The sequence below is a fragment of the Vipera berus genome, assembly GCF_964194415.1.
Source record: "Vipera berus genome assembly, chromosome: 1".
In the NCBI taxonomy this organism is placed as follows: domain Eukaryota; kingdom Metazoa; phylum Chordata; class Lepidosauria; order Squamata; family Viperidae; genus Vipera; species Vipera berus.
The window spans coordinates 321,923,718-321,946,973 of record NC_138202.1 but is presented as its reverse complement, the minus strand read 5'-3'; the positions used below and the strand labels follow the sequence as shown (position 1 = coordinate 321,946,973).

The 23,256-nt window shown below is 38.9% G+C and overlaps 1 protein-coding gene across 1 annotated transcript in view; it reads right to left on the bottom strand.

Moving 5' to 3' along the window:
* The window catches only part of SLC8A1 (solute carrier family 8 member A1), a gene marked incomplete at its 3' end in the record, with an annotated part of 283,351 nt that overhangs the window by 201,886 nt on the left and 58,209 nt on the right, over positions 1-23,256 (bottom strand). The window contains exon 2 of the mRNA XM_081312564.1: positions 20,715-22,542. Coding sequence (XP_081168690.1) covers positions 20,715-22,504 — 1,790 coding nt within the window. The 5' untranslated portion in view covers positions 22,505-22,542. The remainder of the gene's footprint in view (positions 1-20,714; positions 22,543-23,256) is intronic.

Genomic DNA, 23,256 nt, shown 5'->3' with positions numbered 1-23,256 from the left:
CTCTGCTTTTTAGTGTGCTGTCTAGATTTACCATGGCTTTCCTCCCGAGGAGCAAGCGTCTTTTAATTTCTTGGCTACAGTCCCCGTCTGCGGTGATCTTGGAGCCCAGGAAAATAAAATCTGTCACTACCTCCATTTCTTCCCCATCTATTTGCCAGGAATTGAGAGGGCCGGATGCCATGATCTTGGTTTTCTTAATGTTTAGTTTCAACCCAACTTTTGCACTCTCCTTCCCTCGCAACAAGAGGCTCTTTAGTTCCTCTTCACTTTCTGCCATTAGAGTGGTATCATCTGCATATCTTAGGTTGTTGATATTTCTCCCAGCAATCTTAATTCCAACTTTTGATTCATCTAGACCTTCCTTTCTCATGATGTGCTCTGCATATAAGTTAAACAGGCAGGGTGACAGTATACAGTCTTGCTGGACTCCTTTCCCAATTTTGAACCAATCAGTGGTTCCGTGTCCAGTTCTCACTGTTGCTTCTTGACCCGCATATAGGTTTCTCAAGAGACAAATAAGATGGTTTGGTACTCCCATCTCTATAAGAACTTGCCACAGTTTGTTGTGATCCACACAATCAAATGCTTTAGCATAGTCAATGAAGCAGAAGTAGATGTTTTTCTGGAACTCCCTAGCTTTCTTCATGATCCAGCGTACGTTGGAAATTTGATCTCTAGTTCCTCTGCCTCTTTGAAATCCTGCCTGTACTTCTGGTAGTTCTCGATCCACATACTGCTGGAGTCTAGCTTGTAGGATTTTAAGCATAATTTTACTAGCATGTGAAATGAGTGCAATGGTGCGATAGTTTGAACATTCTTTGGCACTGCCTTTCTTTGGAATTGGAATATAAACTGATCTTTTCCAATCCTGTGGCCACTGTTGAGTTTTCCAAATTTGCTGGCAAATTGAGTGTAGCACTTTTACTGCATTGTCTTTTAAGATTTTGAATAGCTCAGCTGGAAACTGTCACCTCCACTTTGTTGTTGCTCAGCTTTCCTAAGGCCCATTTCACTTCACATTCTAGGATGTCTGGCTCAGTGACCACCTCATTGTGGTTATCAGAAATGTTAAGCTCATTCTTGTATAGTTCTTTTGTGTAATTTTACCACCTCTTCTTAATCTCTTCTGCCTCTGTTAGGTCCCTGCCATTTTGGTCCTTTATCATGCCCATTTTTGCATTAAACGTTCCCTTCATCTCTCCAATTTTCTTGAAAAGATCTCTGGTGCTCCCTATTATGTTTGATCTTCCTCCATGCATCAATTACACTTTAGTTTTGCAAAACAAAAAAGAAGAAAGAAGAATCTAGGGGTAGGGTGCAAATCAGTGATAAAAGGAATGGGAATATTGTCTTTGTTACTTTTACATTTACTATTAAAGTTAAAATTCTTTCACATGCAAAAATACTATCTTCTTCAATATCAGCCAGATGAAATTAAAGCTAAAATGTCAAGCTCATTTTCAAGAGGTTCAAATGACATTTCCAATTATGTTTAAATAAACAGTATTATTTTCATGTACAACCATCAATTGGTGGATGTTTGTGTTTGGAAGCTAGATTATGTCATTACATACAGTATATTGGTATAAATATTACCTAGTATTGCTTTCCGCACTTTATGTTTAGCAAAAAATGTTACAACACACCTTCTAGAAAGTTTTTCTTTTTTTTAAAGAACTATTTTAAGCATCTTCAAAGATCTTTTTCCTCAAATTTAGATGGTATTTCAACAGCTGTAATAAAAACTTAGGGAATTTTCTTATCTGAAGTTTCTTTGCTCTCCCTCCACTTATTGAAGTAATTAGATTTGTCTTCCTGGTCAACTGTAATAGGTTGTCTACATAGTTTTGCTATCTTTTGAGTCTCCAGAGTTCATTAGTAACATTTCAATCACAGTAAGTGGTTTTCTGAAGCTTGCGGTTCCTCAAGGGTTTGAAATATGTTTTAATTGTATATAATTAAATACAGCTTGCCTTACATAGACTAAAACCTCTTTGTAATGTTTCCAGCTCCAAGTGCCCCCCCCCCCTTTTAATTAACTATCCTAAGTCTTTCTGCAGTCCTGTTTATGCTGTAGGGATCATGACTTCCTGGAGGAAAATTGAACTATATCTAATTATTGCTGAAGAAGGGCTATATACTAGCTTATCCATTTTCTTTGTACCAAATATAAGTTAACAGAAAAGACCCAGGGACCCATTAAGCAAAGCTAAGTGTTGAAGCAATGACATATTGTATGTATATTGATGAAAGGGCACATTCAAATGTGTTGAAATATATACAGCTCATCAAAGAGAGGCAAGTATGTTTGCAATTGAATCTAATGTACTAGTTAGTTATATAGGGCAGTGCTTTTCAACCTTTTCACCCATTGTACCACTTTTGGGATATGGCAACATCCGAGTACCACCAGTAGCCTGGCAAGATGTCAAAAACCTGATGACCCCCCCCCCAAAAAGGAAAAAGTGATGAAGTACAGGTAGTCCTCAATTTACAACAGTTTGCTTAGTGACTGCTTGAAGTTACAATGGCACTGAAAAAAGTGCCCCCCAAGCCACAGATGAGCAAGACACCTGCCTGCCTGCCCGGCGGCGCTCTTCCTCCTGTCCAAGGTTTTCATTGTTGTGAGCATTTCTGTTGAGGATTGGCAGCGGGGGTGGGGTGGGGGGAGGTGTTTGGTTTTTATTTCCCCCCCCTCTGCTGGTTGGTTGCAGCAGGTCACATGATTCTGGGAGACTGTGACCATCATAAATATGAATCAGTTGCCAAGCATCTGAATGTAAATCACAAGACCCTGGAGATGCTACAACATTCCAGCTGATCAGCGCTGCTTCTGGGCTTAGAAGCGCCAGGATCAGTGACGAGCTCTATCTGGAGCCTGGTGCTGATCCTGGTGCTTCCGCTGAGCCCTGACAGCCCTGCAGCTCCAGCCGTCTCTCAGGCTTGTGAGGTGCTGCCACTGGTTCAGCTCATTCCCCTCCCCCGCTACTTTTCTAGGATGGTCGCGTACCACCTGCCAGGTGCCAATGTACCACAGGTGGTACCCGTACCACTAGTTGAAAAGCCCTGATATAGGGCAGCAAATAATAGCAAAAGTTTGAAACATCTGGCCTAAGATTACTTCTTCAAGATCTCTCATCACTGGAGAGCAGGGCGAGTACACACTTTGGTCAATTCCATTTGTGTAGATTTGAACTTAAATAAATCTTATACTGCATCCTCTTAAATAATATGAATAAAAATACACGAGTTCAACAACCAATTGGAAAACTAGCTGATGGCATTTGTTAAGTTGTTCCTAAATTATACATTCTCTAAAACAGGGCTTTTCAACCGGTGGTACACGTACCACCAGTGGTATGCGAGCCCCTGGCTGGTGGTATGTGAGCCCAACCTAGCTAATTACAGTGGGTGACATGCTAATTGGAGCTTCCAGTGCACCCGGAAGAGAAAAGGAGGAGGGCGGAGAGAAGAAAAAATATAAAAGGGGCAGACCGGCCTGTTTTCAGAGGAACAGAGAGCAGAGCGGCCAGCGAGGAAGGGTGAGTGAGCAAGTGGTGTGTTTGGGGGGGAAGGGCTAGCAAGCAAACGGCTCCTGCCCAGCTTGCTTGCGGAAAACATACTGCTTGCTAAGTGAAGCACCAGGATCAGCGCCGGGTAGCCTGCTGATCCTGGGGCTTCACTTAGCAAGCAGCCTATTTTCTGCAAGCAAGTGAGCCAGGCAGAGCCTGCAATCGGCTGAGCCGTGCTCAGAAACGCTGATCCTGGGCTCCTGCCCAGCTCACTTGCTTGCAGAAAAGAAGCTGCTTGCTAAGTGAGCTGGGCATGAGCCCAAGATCAGCGTTTCTGAGCACGACTTCTGAGCCTGGCTCTGCTGATTCCAGGCTGCTGCCCAGCTCACTTAGCAAACAGCCTCTTTTCCGCAAGCAAGTGTGCTGGGCAGGAGCCTGGGATCAGCTGAGCCACGCTGAGAAGTTGTGCTGAGAAACGCTGATCCTGTTCCTCCCCACCCCAAAAAGCAGGGCTTTTACTCGCTTTTCGACGACTCACCCTTTCACAGTGTGAAAAGCGAGTAAAAGCCCTGCTTTTTGGGGTGGGGAGACTCGGGTGCCGTTCCTTGGGAATCCTCTCTCCCCACCCCAAAAAGCAGGGCTTTTACTCGCTTTTCGTGCTGCCGCGCTTTGCACAACTCACCTTTTCACAGTGGGAAAAGCGAGTAAAAGCCCTGCTTTTTGGGGTGGGGAGAGAGGATTCCCAAGGATCAGCACCCAAAGTCAGAGTGCAGCTCAATTGAAGCCCGTTTTGCAAAGGGGAAAAGCGAGACCTGGAACTCCCCCCACGGGGCTCGACACAACTGTTGCCACCGCCTTCCCCGCTTGCCCTCTCGCAGGACCCGGACTGCCAGGAAGGAAACCCCAGATGCGGGGGCAAGCCAGGGAAAGTGTGTGTGAGTGTGAGAGAGTGAGAGTGAGAGTGAGAGTGAGAGTGAGAGTGAGAGTGAGAGTGAGAGTGAGAGAGAGAGAGAGAGAGAGAGAGAGAGATCCCTGGCTGCAATTCCTGTGCAAGATTTCCTGCTTGCAAAAGGAAGGGACAAAGAGGGAGGGAAGGAAGGAAGGAAGGAAAGAAGAAAGGTAGGGACAATGGGAGGGAAGGAGGGAAGGGACAAAGAGGGGAGGGAGGGAGGAAGGGAAGGAAGGAAGGGACAAAGAGGGAGGGAAGGAAGGAAGAAAAAAGGAAAGAAGAAAAGTAGGGACAGTGGGAGAGAGGAAGGGAAGGAAGGGACAAAGAGGGAGGGAGGGAAGGAAGAAAGAAAGGAAAGAAGAAAAGTAGAGACAGTGGGAGAGAGGAAGGAAGGAAGGGACAAAGAGGGAGGAAAGGAAGAAAGGAAGGAAAGAAGAAATGTAGGGACAATGGGAGAGAAGGAGGGAAGGAAGGCACCCATCCCAGTCCCACCCCCCTCCACCAGAGACCCATGGATTCCTCCCACACAGGCACCCTGCAGCCTAAGTGATGAGCTGCGCCCCCCCCAGCCATTGACTTCGCTTGTCAAAAAGTTGATCACATGACCCTGGGACACATACGTCATAAGTATGAATCAGTTGCCAAGCATCCGAATGTAAATCACATAACCCTGCGGATGCTGCAACAGTCATAAGTGTGAAAAGTGATCATAAGTCACTTTTTTCAGTGCCGTTGTAACTTCAAACAGTCACTAAGCGAATTGTTGTAGGTCAAGGACTACCTGCACTTTATCATTTTTTCCTCTTTTTTGGGTCAAGTTTTTGACACCTTGCTGGGCGACTGGTGGTACTCGGATATTGCCTTATTGTAAAAGTGGTACAATGGGTGAAAAGGTTGAAAAGCCCTGCTCTAAAGGATTCCTTTCCTCCTTCTTATATTGTACATTTTACAAATAGCTGAACTGGCAGGCAGAGTTGTTGCTCTCTTCTCCCATATATCATTAAAAAGAAAATAGGATAGTATCTAATTATAAAGGAGCAAAGTGGTTTGCCATCAAGACTAAAAAAAGATGAAAGGGAAGATGGCAGGATCTGAATGGGCTTTGCATGATACCTAGCATGCGCTGTAAGGCAGGAAAAGCATGAAGAATAGCATTTTGGTATTCTTTCCAGTTATACAAATAGCTGTTTAATATTTTCTTCTAAGAACAAAGTAAAATGCTGCATCTATCTAGGTACGTTTGCTTCTGCTTTCCCCTAATGTTGCCTCTGTGTGATTTTGTGTATGTGCACTGGGAAGCAAATAGTTTTAGTATTTGATAAAGTAGATCACAACCTTCTACTTGATAAGATAGAAAAATGTGGGTTAGATAGCATCACCACCAGATGGATTCATAGCTGGCTGACAGGCCGTACTCAGCATGTGGTCCTCAATAGAACCACATCTACATGGAGGGAAGTGTGTAGTGGGGTGCCCCAGGGCTCTGTTCTGGGCCCAGTGCTCTTCAACATCTTCATCAACGATTTGGACAAAGGGATAAATGGGGAACTCATCAAATTTGCAGACGACACCAAGCTGGCAGGAATAGCCAACACTCCAGAAGACAGGCTTAAGATACAGGAGGATCTGGACAGACTGGAACACTGGGCGCTATCTAACAAAATGAATGGTGAAAAAAGTAAAGTTCTACATTTAGGCAAGAAAAACCAAATGTACAGGCATAGTATAGGGCAGTGATGGCGAACCTTTTAGAGACTGAGTGCCCAAAGTGCAACACAAAACCCACATGAAATTGATTGATTGAACCTTTTTTTTGCACATGGTGATAGAGGCCTACAGTGAAAAGGTTTTATAAAACCCAGCTGAAGGCCTAGGACTGGGCCAACGGCGCGCATGCCCACAGAGAGGGCTCTGCGTGCCACCTGTGGCAAGCATGCCATAGGTTTGTCACCATGGGTATAGGGGGTACCTTGCTCAATAGTAGTAACTGTGAGAGGGATCTCGAAGTCCTAGTGGACAATCACTTAAATGTGAGCCAGCAGTGTACTGCAGCTGCCAAAAAAGCCAACACAGTGCTAGGCTGCATTAACAGAGGAATAGAATCAAGATCATGTGAAGTATTAATACCACTTTACAATGCCTTGGTAAAGCCACACTTGGAATACTGCATCCAGTTTTGGTCACCACGATGTAAAAAAGATGTTGAGACTCTAGAAAGAGTACAGAGAAGAGCAACAAAGATGATTAGGGGACTGGAGACTAAAACATATAAGGAACGGCTGCTGGAATTGGGTATGTCTAGTTTAATGAAGAAAAGGACGAAGGGGGACATGATAACAGTGTTCCAATATCTCAGGGGCTGCCACAAAGAGGAGGGACTCAAGCTATTCTCCAAAGTGCCCAAAGGCAGGACAAGAAGCAACGGATGGAAACTAATCAAGGAGAGAAGCAACCTAGAACTAAGGAGAAACTTCCTGACAGTTAGAACAATTAACCACTGGAACAACCTGCCTCCAGAAGCTTTGAATGCTCCAACATTGGAAGTTTTTAAGAAGAGACTGGACAGCCATTTGTCCGAAATGGTATAGGGTTTCCTGCCTATACCAAAGTCCCTTCCAACTTTATTATTATTATTAGTAGTAGTATGAAACACAACCAATTATCAAAGCCACTGCCCACTGCCTCTCCCAAAAGGGCAAATTGGGGATTTTTGCTTTGGATTTTTTCTTCTCCACAGTCCCCAGCAGATCCAGTCTATTTTCATATTGGATCTTTTTTATGTCAATTTTCCCTACCATATCATTTTATTGTAACAATTGGAGGTTTTTTAAAAGAGCTATCCTACTGATGGGAGACAAAGAGAGTCCCAGGCCCTTTCACATATTTCTTTCCAACATTTTGTTGGATGGGAAACAATAAAAAGATAGACAAATCATGTATAACATAGCTTCTAGAATTCTTTTGAACCCATCAACAATAGTTCATATCTATATCAAGTGATTGGAAGAGGAGGGGCTTAGAATAGAATATTTGCCACCATTCTGAATACTTGCTGTGCTTTTCCCATCGATATGTGCTGGGGAAATTTTTCTTGACTTTTTTCTCTACAATTCTGGCCAAATGTAGCTCATTTTTTGCTTGATCTTTTTTTGTTGCCTCCTCAGGTCCTATTCAGCTTGTTGAGAATTATCTTGCTGACAGAAAGAATTCAGATTCTGTTTACATAATTTCTTTCCAACTTTGTATTGTACTGGAAAGAATAAAAGGTTTCCTCTGTGTGTGTGTGTGTGTGTGTTTATGCACACACACATGCCAATAGCACTTCTGTTTGTTTTCATATAATACGGTAACTTAACCTCCTTACTTGCTCTTAACTTCTACGAAAAAACCTGAAATTCATTGTTTTCAAGACATTTTCTTAATTTCATTTTTTTTGGCTTAAGAATTTACTGGTGATTCTCTAAGAAAACATAGTAAAGCCACTGGACAGAATTATCCAATAATATCTGAATACACAACAAGACAGTGTTTACAGCTATCACCTGAGAGTAAAACGGGATCATGGCAACTTAAACCAACAATAGTTCAGAAAGAATTTCTGGTCAACAGTTTACAACAGCTTGCTTTTATAAATTCTTATAAATTCTTCATCCCTTTCTAATTTTTTTCTTAATGTCCTCAATGACAGAGTTTCCACTGTTTCTCTATGGAAGTTATTTTTCTCTGAAATACTTCATTCCCTAACAATGTAACATTCAAGCTGTTCCTTGTTCTCTGAAGCACTCCAATCCTATTCATCCTCTACAACAGAGGTCCCCAACCTTTTCTCCCCAGACCGGAGGCGTGGTTTTGTGTGCTGCCTGCATTCTGCAGATGGGGCTTTGCTTGTTTGTGCGGACCGGTTGCTGGCATGCCGCAGCCAGGTACCAGTCCACAGACTGGAGGTTGGGAACCCCTGCTCTACAAGCATGTGTTGTGCTTTTATGCTAATATTTTTGTATCAAAAAGCAGATTTCAGCATTAAAAGATCTCTACTGATTGCAGTTTTGCTATTGTCTTCATTTATACTAATTTCTCTTTTCAACAATAAGAGTTAACAAAGAAGGAAAGACAGAAGGAAGCAATACTGACTAAACATTTGACTTTTTGCAAAATTCCAAACAGTGAAGATACTTGACATTAGGGAAAATGCAAAATATGTATTGGGACCAGAACTTTAGTTGCTAAATGAGTCAATTATTAAATAAGTCATGACATGGTCATTAAGCAAATTCCAGGTCCCCCATAGACTTTGCTTGTCAGAAGATAGCTAGGAATGTTCAAATGGTGATCACATGATCCCAGGACACCGACATATCCATAAATACATGCCAGTTGCCAAGCACCCAAGTTTTGATCACATGACCACAGGGATAGCTGTGACCAGGGGAGCTTTTGCCCAGGTTCGCCTGGTGCGCCAGTTGCGACCCTACCTGGACCGAGATGCCCTACGCACAGTCACTCATGTGCTCGTGACCTCCCGTTTAGACTACTGCAACGCTCTCTACATGGGGCTGCCCTTGAGGACCACTCGGAGGCTTCACCTGGTGCAGAATGTGGCCGCACGAGTTGTGATGGGGGTTTCCCGATACTCCCATGTAACACCTCTACTCCGTGAGTTGCATTGGCTTCCGGTTGCCCTCCGGGTGAGATTCAAGGTGCTGGTAATGACCTATAAAGCCCTAAATGGCTTGGGTCCGGGATATTTGAGGGAACACCTGCTGCGAGCATCAAGCTCCCTTCGTCCAGTGCGCTCGCAGAGAGAGGGTCTTCTCAGGGTGCCGCCGGTAAAAGATTGCCGGCGGATAACACCCAGGGGGAGGGCCTTTTCTGTGGGTGCGCCTGCCCTCTGGAACCAGCTGCCCGTGGAACTCAGAACTACCCCTGACCTATGTTCATTCTGCTGAGACCTGAAGACTTGGCTCTTTGAGCTCTCTGACCCAGGCTGAGAATTTTAACTGGGTTTTATTTTCAGGGATAATTTAATCTTTTATTTGTCTTTTAACTTTGTATTTTGTATTGGTATGATTTTAAAATGCCCTGTAAACCGCCCTGAGTCCTTCGGGAAAGGGCGGTATATAAATATAATAATAATAATAATAATAATAATAATAATAATAATAATAATAATAATAATAATAATAATAATAATAATTAATAATAATAATAATAATAATAATAATAATAATAATAATAATAATAATAATAATAATAATAATACTGCAATAGTCATAAGTCTAAGGACTGATTGTAAGTCACTTTTTTCCGTGCCATTGTAAACTCAATCAATAAATGAATGGTCATAAATTGAGGACTATCTATACTTATTTGTATTGCCATTTAGACATATGTCACTTAACAGAATATTTTTTCCCCTGGATCACATTCCCTTAGAATGTTGCACAATTTTCCCCAAACTCATCTCTTTTTCCATTATCACCATCATGCTATCTCCAATCTTTGGATTCTATTTTCATATATATACACAACTTAGATGACAACATTCATACTTGCTGAGATACATTTTAATGTATACCTTAATTTAATTACATGTATTCATCAACTTCTTTCTAAAAGGCCAAACAATTTTCATTCAAATCTATTATGTCCTTCCCCATTTCCCTATTTCACAGGCACTCTGTATATCTAATATCTATTTTACTTTATCAATGCTGTTAATTTGTTTTTTTTTAATTAAAGAGTTTTACAAAAACAAAATTTTACAATATATCCCCAATATATATTTGGGGTGGGAGGAATGCTGTTAATTTGTTAATTCTTGTTTTTCACCATTTACATTCCAAGATGAAATCATGTGTGCAATAAAGTAGCCTATTCTTCACCATATCTGTCCTAAAAAGTGGGGTTTTTTATACTAAAGCTACAACAGATAATGGACTGAATATGCAAGAAAGATAGTGTATATTTAAAAGAGTTCAGGAAAGATAGTGTACAGATAGTGACAATAAACTTAAAAGAAAGCATCCTACATGATTTTGTCTGGAATATAGTGGTATGCTGTCAGTGAGACCAGAAGGACCAAATATGGAAGATACTTAAGTTGCTGATTTATTTTATGTTTCTTAAATCGAACAGTCCAGAAAGTGAGTCCACTTGTCTGATAACAAGCAATTCCAGAGTGATTTTTGAATTACAATTTTATCTACACACACACACACACACACACACACACACAGAGAGAGAAACATGATTAAAGAAAGAATATTAATTTGTCACAGGTCATTTTTTTTCTTGTTTATCTGTCAAACATGAGATATGACTTATTAACTAATTAGATTAGTAAAATACAAATTGAATTTAAGCAGAAACTGTTTACCTTGAGTTGACCTTGATTACTACATTCTTGATGACTACTACATGGACCCATGCACATTATTTTCTTCACAGTAATATGGAAGTGATTGGTCATTACTTTTCTCAGAAGTTTTTCCAATCTCTCAAGCTATTCTATCACTTATAATTCTTAAGATTTTCTCCCAACATCTAATAAAGTTCAGACCTTGCTTAGCTTTTCAGAATGCAGTGAAGCAGCCAAGGTTTGCTAGGTATTGCCATCTGTTCAAATAATCTCTTGCTTGCATCTTGATAGACTATACATATTTTCACATGTCTGGACACACAACATACTACTATTTTGATTATATGAATGCTAGAGAAGAGAAAGATACACTCTTAATTCAGGCAATAAATATTGTGTATAGAAGTTTGCCAGAGACAGATATCCTAAGGACGTTTTGGTACTTCAGAACAAATGCATAGTAAACTAGTAGTTTAGCTAAAACAGAGTAATATGACACTTTGAATATAGTAGCTCAATTTCTTTTCTCATTCACATTGTGTAATAAGAGTTATACATTGTATTTATATCTCTGGCCTTTATATTTCATAAACCATCCTCACTGAAATGTACATTGCTATAATGATGTTAATATATGGCTTGTACTTGGCTCTCCCAATTGTTATACAACTACTTTCTTACTCAAGAACAGAACTGGCAGAATGAAACTGCAACAGGCCATTTATATACAACAAAACATTTCTCAAGGACAAATGTCAGGTCACTGTAGGCAATATGAACTATATGAAATAGTCTGGTAGGAGAAGGGGGGGAGATTATTATGAGAAAACACTTATAGAAATTCTGATTCATTTATAATTTTATAAAAACAGATACTGGCTACTTTAAAGTAGACTACATTTTACAAGGTTTGTATAATGTGGCAATTATAACTGTAATAATTTTTCCACTCTGGTAATATAATATAGTTTCATTTACCTTAAATATACACAAATAAAATTTGAAATATCCTAGATAAAATGAAAATTGGTAAGGTTGCACTTGAAAATTCCTCATTTTGAATATTTTTTGAGGAAAGAGCTTTTGAAACTGTTGTTCTATGTATTTTTAAGAAGGATCTCTCAGAATCAGGAAAGTGGGGCATCATAAAGTAAGGCACTATAATCAAATGCATAAATATATGCAGGTCTTAGAATTTATTCATGCTCTTCCCTTTATGTCAAGTCTTCTTGAAATCACGAGTGTTATTTATACAAATATGATGACTTTCATATTTTTATCATGCATACTCTTCTTCTACAAGAGGGACAGGCAATCTCCAACTAATAGGCTACTCCTGAGATCCAAGATTGCATTGACAGCACATTTCATTCTTTTTGTTCAAAATTAATAAGGGAAATAGGAATGTGGGCATTTCCAAGGATAATGCTCCCAATTTCTCAAAAAATGGCCTATAATCAGTCTGTGAGAGTAATCTGATTGGAGTTGGGGTGGAATTAAGTTTTAGCATCGAAGTAATTGTCTCCCAGAGTCTCCCAATCCTAGTCTTATCCTAAATCCACATAAAATATTTTAAAATCAACCAAAGCTGCTGTGTTGGGGGTCAATTCCAAACTTTATTGGAAGATGGGATGCTAAAATTGAGTGTGGGAAGTATATTAGCTCTTGGAAGCCTCCCATACTTATTTCTACTCTAAATAACCTTTTTAAAAGAAACAAGAAACAGGCCAAAAATGCAGCAATGATCCTTCTTGTACTGTTGTCACATTAGTAATAGTTTTGTCAATCCTTCAGAAATTTGGGAGTCAGAGTCTTGTCCTACAGTGCTTCAACAACTGCCTACGCCCATATTATAAGATTATCACTATGGATAAAAGAAGCTGTGTCTGCAAAGGTTCTTTGGTTCTACGGTACAATGATAAGAGAATATAGTTTTACAATTGATTTAAGAAACTATCCTTAACTTCTCAATGTATCCCACAGAACTTGGCAAATGATGGAGCCTAGCTAAAGTGAGACCGCCAAAGTTGCTACATTACAATAACATCTGTTAGTTTTCCTGCCCTTAACTTACTATATTTCTCTGAAAGGAAACCATAGAATGCGGATTGCTGCTAGGTATGAAAGCTTGTTGAAAGAAGTAAAAATGTACTATATAACAGCATGCTTTTGCCCACTTTGTTATATAAAGAGAGAGTTATGTATGTCAGGAGAAACATAAAGGTGAGTTGAATGCAGTCAGGATGGAGTACTTAAAACAAAAAATAGGGCAAAGAATGAATAGGGGAAAACAACAGACATATTGACAGAAATATACACATACTCGTACAAAGAAAGGCTGCAAAATCTGGCTCAGCAGCACTATATACTGTGTTTACTCTGTAATAAATCCCACTGAAGACAATGTCTTTTATACTCAGATTAATCATTTTTAGGCACATTAAACTGGTCCTATTCAGTCAGCTGCCTGGCTATCTTTTTGTCATCCTCCCATGTGTAGACTTGAAAATAGACCCTTTTCATTTTTTCAATTACTTATTTTAATCACTTGTACATCTTTGTCATTAGCTCACTTTCATCAACATCTTTCTTTATTAGAGTGATCACAGCAACAAGAGATTACAGCTGTGTGCAAACTAGCCCACTGCTTCTGCATATCCTGAAACAACATGGCACAAACTTTTGGAATATGAAGATAAAATAAATGAGGACCCTCAGCTGCTATAAAATCTCTACACAGAAAAAAAGAGTAAAATTTAAAAATTTGCTAGATCTACTACCGTGTATGTTGTATGGGTGGGTGGGTAGGTGTCTGAAAAGAAAGCAAACTATATTTTTAATGAATGATAGAAAATGGATAGTAGCAAGCCACAGATTGATACAGAACAGATCTTTCATACTATGCAGTGAACATGTATGACATCATTAGCACTTTGTAAGACTTTTGAAATCTGCACTACAGAAAGTAGCATCTTTATTTAAAATTGCAAAAGAATATACTACACAATACTCTTGTTTGCTACAATGCATTTTTTTTCTTTTACTTTTCTTGTTTTGGGAATATATTAGTGGCTACCTGATTCAATATTCTTTTTTTAAAACTAAACTGAAGAATCAGTTTAATTCAAATTTTCGTTCTCAGAAAGCTTGGCTTGACAGAATAGGGGACTTGGCCGCAGTGGCCAAATTAACTGAGACAGATCCCCAACTGAAGAATCTACAGGCGTCCCTTAACAGTCTCTGATGTGGGCCCAGAGCCCCTTCAAAGTTGCTCCATTTTTTAATATACTAGAAAATAAAAGTCTGATACAGAGGGGGATAATCTTATTCCATGTATCAAATTTAGTTAATCAAACATAAATGAAATGAAATGAAATCTAAACATAATCAAATTTAGTTTTCTCCTTGGCTTCATCTATTTTTTTTCCTGGTCCATTTTGGTTAGCATGCCTGGCAGGCTACTGAAAAGCCAAGTACAGTTCTCAGCCATATAAGGACAAAAAAGGAAAGACACGTTGAATAACTATAATCGTTTCACTGAACATTGTAATAATAGTTTAATATATCCAAATGAGAAATGTTACGTTTCATTGTTTTGAATGCGGTTGCGAAGCTGACAGTATGATAACACAAGAAGCTGTAAAGCATGACACATTGTATACTTGTCTGTGTTACATCAAGAACGGCACCTAAATTCAGGATCTTACATGCACAGACACAATGCAGTTGTGGAGCCTGGTAGAGAAATGGCAAAATTCTAAGAAATAATTCTGCCCAGCGTAACTCCTGGAAGCTTCTTCATGCTTTCGAACATGCATTAAACTTTTTGCAAATAATTGTTTAAGTTTCAAAGGAAATATAATATAAAATATTATAACACAAAGGAGAAAATTGGGGAAGGGAAAAAAAGGGGAGAAAACTTAAAGTTAAGCCTGTAGTAATGAAATAGTGCCCACAATAAAAATAATGGTTGAGGTTTGGGATAAAAGAATTTTGAGAAAAATCCATTTAAAAACAACTTCAGAAAATTGAAATTAATCCTTTTTTAAAACCAGGGAAGTAAAAGTTTAATGTGACATACTGTCATGGAATTAGCAGAAAGTGCTATGGCTATATGCATAAACTAAATGATATGATATCGGAGGAAGTCTAAAGGAATCTTAGACCATCCAATAATACCATAATCCAGTTGTGTGTGCTTGATCACTATTTCTACGATATAAATAGAAAGGTAGTCAGTAGTTTTATTCTTCAACAGCTTACTCTTAAAAACCATTATAGCTGTAATTTTGATGCAGTAATAGTGGCCTATAACATAAACTAACATACAGTATGCCTTTAGATCATTCTTCAAAAGCAGTACACAAACAAGTATATCATTATTGCTACTTCCATCATTCATGAATGATACGGATATAGTGGTTTGGATCCACGGTAACTAAGGAGGAGGGTTCCATCAAACCACAGAGAGACTGCAAATACAAGGAAAGTTTCTATTTAAAAGGGAAGGACAGGATTATTGTTAACTATTCTGTCTTCCATCTTTGACATCCCTCCCATGCTATTTTGAAAGATTCTCTTGCTTATGGAAGCAGAGAGTGGATAGGAAGTGAAATTGATGAAATCTGTTTTCCAACTTTCATTAGTGGTCCTATTCTTCCAAGAGATTAGATTTCCTTCTTCCATTTGGAGCAGTATTAACATTTAAGATTCAAACATATTACTCTTTCTCATGTCAAATTCTTGATGAGCAATTTCAGAAGTGTACAAAGCTGATTTATTGGAACCTCATCTCGAAACTTCTCACATTCAAGTGGAAATTTTAAAAATGAAAGAAGAAAACAGGCTACCACAATTACCGAACCTTGCTGAATAATTTTAAGTTCAATATACAGATGTATATCCACAGAAGAAGTATATGTTGTAAAATAAGCATAACACAAATTTCAAAACAAATAACACCAGCAAAGCACAAATCAGGGAGAAAAAGAAATCCACTCTGCATTATAGGTAGTCCTTGACATACAATTGCAATGACTGCAAGTCGTGATAGTTGTTATGACTCAGGGCCAGCCGGTGGGTCCGGCAGCCGGTTCAGATGTATCGGATGACTCAGATGAGGGGGAGGAGGAGGGTGTGGAAGACGAACCGGCTGATGATGGCTTGGAGGCTTTGCAGAGCCCTCAGCCGGGGACCTCTTCTCAGCTGTGTGAGCCCGATAGTGCGGAGGATGATGACCCACAGCTGGCCCTGTTCAAGGACGCCCGACGCAGGAGGCAGTCGAGCAGGAACAAACAAAGAAAGGCTGTGGGACTCCTCGGGAGGAGGCACAGGGAGACCACGCCCTGAACTCTAAATAAAAGGAGTGTTTGGGGAGGGGCTGGTTGCTGAAAGCAACCCTTCCGCTTGAGGATTCAAGTTCCAGTGTTTTTGTTTCTTGTTCTGTTAATTGACTAATAAATCTTGGCAGACGCTTTTCAGCCTTGGACGCTCTCCAGTCTCTTCTGTTTGAATAGGGGTTTGCCTTACTACAAGGCCGGAAGAGGGCTGGTTCAGAACAATAGTCACTCAGCGAGGTATCCAAATGATTGCCTTTATTTAATAATCTGAATCCTGCCCTCTCCATTGCGGAGAGCATAAGGTGCCTCAGATGTAGGGGAGACCCTGGGAGGCCTTAGCATAGGCCCACATTGCAACACCTTTCCATTTCACACGGCCTGGCCCAAGCCTCCCTTGTATGAGGCACCTAAGGCTCTGCTTCTAGTCCCATTGGGTCTTCATAGACCTTGGGCCTGCTTTCCTTTTAAAAAGAGTTCTATTCACTGATCTATCTGAGAAATCACTTGTTGTCCAGATGTTTATCATGAAGAATTTGTTTTTTTATTGCAAGCAAAATCTTAACAGCAATCAATAAGACTACTTGGACTGAATTAAAATTGGATTTGCAGATGGGAAAAACTAGATTTGTCACTGATGGAAAAAAATTCTGTTTTGCATGGATTACATATCGTGACCTATTGTTATTGGAAGAAGAACCTAAGGTAAAAACTGGGGAACAATTTGTAAGCGATGGCTTTAATTGTGATAGGTTTAATTATCACAGAATATTTGAAAGGTTTCAACTTGAGGAAAAAGTTTTGTTTTTGCAGCTGACAAATCTGAATTGGAATGGAATTTATACTCAGATGACCATTTGATTTCTAAAGTTTATAAAATACTACTTAGGATGAATTTGGAAGATGAATATGTTAAGGACTGTATGATAAATTAATGAAAAACCTAGGTTATAATATAATAGATCAATAGAAAAATATGTGGATTAACAGTTTAAAATTTACTTTGAATTAGAGTTTGAAAGAAAACTTTTATGGTATATCAATGGTATTTGACTCCAGACAGATTGGCAAGAATGTATAATGGAACTTCCAATAAATGTTGAAAATGTAATCAAACTCCAGGTAAATTTTATCACATGTGGTGATAAATCATATCATACTAAATCATACTGGATAAATATAATAATGGTTATGCAGATGAAATCTGAAGCATTTCTTTTAGGTGTTATTGATAAACCGACAGAAAAATAGTTTGGAATTTTATTTTTCTATATGGTGACAGCTATAAGAACTGTGTATGCCAAGTTTTGGAAAGAAAAAAGAATACCAACAGTGGAAGAATGGATTTTGAAGTGACAGAGATGGCAAAATTAAGTGTGTTGATTAGAAACAATGGTTTGGATAACTTTTTATAAGAGACTGGAAGCTGTGGAGTTTCTGCGAGTTACATAATCGACTGTTAACAAAGGCCTTCAAAGTTTATTATATTTTTTTGGGTTAACAATTAACAGCTTTTTTACAATGAAGAGGTATTGGGTTGATACATTTCATACATAATAGATTTGTATATCTGAGATATTTGTTAAAAGAATGTGATGTAAAATATTAATTTAGTAAGTAATAGTAATGTTTCTAGGGACGCGGTGGCTCAGTGGGTTAGGACGCTGAGCTTGTCTATCGGAAGAATCCCGAGCGCCGTGTAACAGAGTGAGCGCCTGTTACTCGTCCCAGCTTCTGCCAACCTAGCAGTTTGAAAGCACGTAAAAATGCAAGTAGAAAAATAGGGACCACTACAGTGGGAAGGTAACAGCGTTCCGTGCGCCTTTGGCGTCTAGTCATGCCGGCCACATGACCACGGAGACGTCCTCGGACAATCCTCTTCGGCTTTGAAACGGAGATGAGCACCGGCCCCTAGAGTCGGAAACGACTAGCACAAATGTGCGGGGGAACCTTTACCTTTACCTTTAGTAATGTTTCATCTCCGTTTGAAAGCCAAAGAGCCAGCGCTTGTCCGAGGACGTCTCCGTGGTCATGTGGCCGGCATGACTAGACGCCAAAGGCGCACGGAACGCTGTTACCTTCCCACCGTAGTGGAAACAACTAGCACGCATGTGCGGGGGAACCTTTACCTTTACCTTTTTAATAGTAATGTATAACTATTTGTAGGTCCACAATGCAAGGGAACAAATCTATTAGGTTTGTGTGAGATACAGGTATCAGCATTCAACTAGAGTAGAGCTTGTATTTTTATTGTTAATTTTATATTTGTTGTCTGCACTTTTTACCCTTTTCCTTTTTTGTGTCATGTCTGTAATTTTTGTTTTGTTATCTATTTTTCATTCTGTATAATTGTATTTTATTTTTGGGATTTTTTTTCTCAAAGTAGCACTGCTACAACATAATCCAAACCATATACAGTATCCATGGTGGGCATAATTTTGAACTGGAAAAGTTGCAATTAGATCTATTGAAATTATTCTGTAGTTACAGTACTCTATTTCAGTCTTTCCAATCTGGTATTCAACATATATATTCGAACTCAAGTTCCCAGAATTCCCCAACAGAAAATTGCATAGAGCTATTCTTTATAATGTTAAAGTTATCCATGACAGTATGAAATCATAACAAATAAGATGTGACTTCAGACTCACAATTTTTGTTTATTTTGAAAAATGAGTTTTGTTGGCTAGCAAAAATCTCTTAATATGCCTCATTATGATGGATATCATTTTCTTTCCTACTTTCCCATTTAACTGCTAAAACCACAGTGATAACTTTAATGAATGTACTCTGCATTCTTTTATAGCCAGCAGCTATATTAGTCTTATTATTTTCTCTATCTTTTTCTTTTCTAGAAGATTGGACATTTTTTAATTTACATCTGATAAAAGGTCATGCATCTTTAATAAAAAATGAAGCACAGATTCACTGAGTCAGCTGACAAGTCCCCATATTAAAGATTGGTGCTTACAAAGATGCTCTGCCATTCTATACTCCTCAGTGATCATACAGACTGCATTTTAAATGCACTCTACTTAATCAGCAGAAACATCTATTTTAATTTGTTTATAATGTAATACTTTTACATCCTGGTATTGTGTTTTTCCTTTGTATTTTCTAGAATACAAAGGATTGTTCCTCTTTTTATTTCTTTCCACACAATTCAAGCTTAAGAATACAGGAAGGGTAATGTTTTAAAATATTACATAATTTTCTATTGCAACTGCCCTTATACATCATATTTCAATGATACATTATGCATTCAGGAAGAAAATCAAAGGCTTTGTTCATTGCTGTGCGGCATACATATACATAAACACACACACACACACACACAGAGAGAGAGAGAGAGAGAGAGAGAGAGAGAGATCCTATACATTCACGGCTTAATTGGCTCAATTGCATAGAATTATACAAAACTTCCTTGGATTCATCACATGTTTCATGTGTTAAAATTATGTGTTGAGATTATGACCTGCCGATGTTAGGCTTCAAGCAAGCAGAATAAATTTAAATGATCCAGCCATTTCGTTAAAGTTAGGTAAGCTTTGGGATGAGGTATATATATATATATCCTTCCCTCTACTCATAACAAAGAAATGGCTTTAGGACTTTGGCCTGTTTAATTCTAACGTTACCTATAATCAGCCAGGTTGTAAGATAGTTTGGGCTGGCCCACAGTTACCCAGTAAGTTTCATGATTAAATGGAGACTTGAACTTGGCTGCCATTGCTTGAGCAAAACAACCACCTAAACAACTACACATTAGCATTTTTTTCTTTATGAGAACACAGGCAAAAGTAGCAACTGAAAAAAGATGTGTGTATTTATGTGTATGGATTCCATACATACACAGGAAAAAAGTGAGCACAGAAAAAATTCCTAGTAGCCAGGAAATGCTTATCAGCATGCTTCCTTTTTAACTGCTTTCATATTTGTAAACTGTCAAACTTGGCTGCCTTGCCTAATTGGACTTTCCCCCACGTGGTAACATTCACTTCAAAGTGCAAACCATAAATATTTCATAATATCACAAAGGCTAATGACAACCCTCTCTGAACTTGCAACCTAACTCTATTTATTACTCATAGGCTGGTGTTTTTTTTTGTAAATAGCAGACCCATCCTAAGCTAGTTCTGAATATAAAGCCTTCCTGACTACAAGATGAGTTCAAGGAATGTCTGTGCTTACAAAAGGAAACAACAATTTTCCGTGCTGCTTTTTATTACTCTCAGTTAATAATGACTAGAATATCTGAAAGGGTGATGAGGTCATGTGTACTTTCAGTGCAAGACATGCTTTCGTTTATATTTGCACATTCAGAATTCACTCCTTTTGATAGCACTATTTCACATATATACTATTTCATATATACACACAAGAAATCTTCAGGACAGTCAAACAGCTACATTTTGGGCTACATTTTAAAGTAATGTCACTCTGTAAGAGTCTTTAGCTTTTGATGCAGCATTAATTATAAAATGCTTTGAATAGAATATTTTATAAGATATGGAAGCAAACAAATGCTTATAAGCCACAAAAGATTAAGTACTACTTACACAATCTCATCATTCTGAAATTCAAGCTCTCCACAGGTGTCTTCGAAGTCCTCTCCACCTCCCTTGGCTGTGCCTTCGATTGTTTTGTATGGCACAATAACATTTCCTCGAGCTCCAGATGTCCGTAGCACTTTCACCTCCATGGTCCCCACACTCTCACTTACATGAGTGACTGGTTCTTCAAAAGTAAATATGCCAGCATGATCATCATCAAAGATTGTAACTGTGGCTGTAGCAGGTGATCCCAGGCAAGCCACAGTTGTAAGATGGTTGCCGTCTAGAACACCTTCTTCAGATTGTTCTGACACTTTCACATTACTGAGGTGAACAAGGAAATTCTCATCTTCCTCAAATATATCGTCATCAATTATGCCAACTCTTATTTCTTTTTGTGTCTCACCTGGCTTAAATACCACTGTCCCTTCAGTGAACTCGTAATCAGACCCTGCGTTGGCTGTACCATCTTCTGTTCTGAAATCAACCAAGACTGTTTTGGTCAAATCACCACCTCGACGGGCAACTGTTAGAGCTACTGTGCCACAGTTCTCAAGGCACTGGTAGGTGCTCTGCTCAAAATAGACCTTGCTGACAGGGTCATTGTCTGCTACCTCACAGTTGACCTCATGCATGCTGACAGCTTTTCGTGCTTGGTCAGCTGCATGTCGCTTCAATATGTTGCCAGCTCCAGTCATTAACCGAGTAGCCTGAATACGATAAAAGGCACGACTCTTTTGTTGCTGACTCAGAACTTGATAATTAGCTAGTTCTATTAGCTGTTCAATCTCTTTGTCTGGATGCTTCTGTTTCAATTCCTTCAGGATTCTAGCCATTTCTCTCCTTGCTTCTTCATCATCTTGATCCTTCTCATCCACCTCTAAGACCAGAGTGCCATCCAAGAAACTTTCAACATGGGAATTAACTATCTTTCCATCCATTTCAATATCAGCTTTAGATGGTGGCCCTTCGCCCTCATGTTCAATTATCATGCCTCTCTGCTTTCCAGCTCTGTACTTCTTGTAGACATACTTGTAGAATAAAAGCCTTCGATCAGCAACCCATGCAAACACCACACAGATAGGGAAAAAGAAGAAAGTGAGCAAACCTTCCCAGACTTCTACTATTCCAGGTGACAAAACTGACAAAATTAAATACAGCCAAGTATAGGCAAAAATACTCCAAGCTGCAGTGACAAAAAACACACGTAGATGCTTAATCTTCCTGATTTCTCCATCAGGGACAACATAAACACAAAGGGCTATAATGACAAACATATTAAAGGCAGCGCTTCCTACAATAGTGCTTGGCCCAAGGTCTCCTGCCTTGAAGCCATGGCCACACACTTCAATGACAGATAGGAGGATCTCAGGTGCAGAAGAGCCCAAAGCCATCAATGTTAAGTTCGAAACAGTTTCATTCCAAATTCTTACTGTTGTCTTGCTGGTTTCACCATTGGGTTTCTTGATTGTTATCTCTCTCTCTTGGGATGTAATAACTTCTATGGATGACATGAAACGATCTGCTATAATAGACACTCCTAGAAACATGTAGACCATGGCCACAAAGTATACAGTAGCTCTTGCTATTTTATCACCAAATGAAGGATCTTGAGGTTCCCAAATTGGCAAAATTACACCTTTCTTACAGATATAGGAACCAGAACATACTTTTGTATGATTGGTTTCTTCAAGTTGATGTTCTGTATGTACTCTGTCCACATGGCATAGCAAAAGTGCAACAATTAAAAGAAGAAGACCACCAGGCAAGGCAGTTGAATTCCTTAATCCCATCATGATTGTTCTGTCACACCAATTTCCAAATCTTTTCTAACCTGCAGAATACAAAAATGTGAAATTTATTACTAACATTCAACTGAAGAAAGCTATAGCTTTTTTCTTTCTATGGTTCACTATTTTACAGAATCTTTTACCCTCTAGGAAAAAAACTGAATTTACAAAAATGAAGTCCATTAAATTTTCAGTTGCTGAATTATATTTTTAAATCTGTAGATCTACTCTCAAATAATAATTTTCTATTCACCTTATATTCAGATTAAAGCCATCGAAACAATGGGATAGGATGGTGAACGACCCTATTGAAGATACAACTATATCATTGCTGTAATTGTATTTTCGGTTTTATAAATACATAATATACAATGCAATATTCAGTAATGTATATTATACAGAATAATTACATTCAATGTTTCTGAACCTTCACAACTTTAAAATATGTGGACTTCAACTCCCAGCATGGCTGGCTGGGGAATTTGGGGAGTTGAAGTCCATACATTGTAAAGTTGCGAAGGTTGAGAAACACTGGTCCAACTAGATGTGACAAAGCTTGAACTGTTTCGCATACTGTCTAAATACGTATGGAAATCCCCAGAGCAAAGTCCAAACCTTCTTTCCTACAATCATTCTCAGAATTATTTATTTCTATTTTGTGCATTATATCTTTTGTCTACTAACTCACCCATAACAAGCATTTCTCTTTTATATCATGACCATTAGTCTTTGTTTAGAAATATTAGGGGGAAAATAAT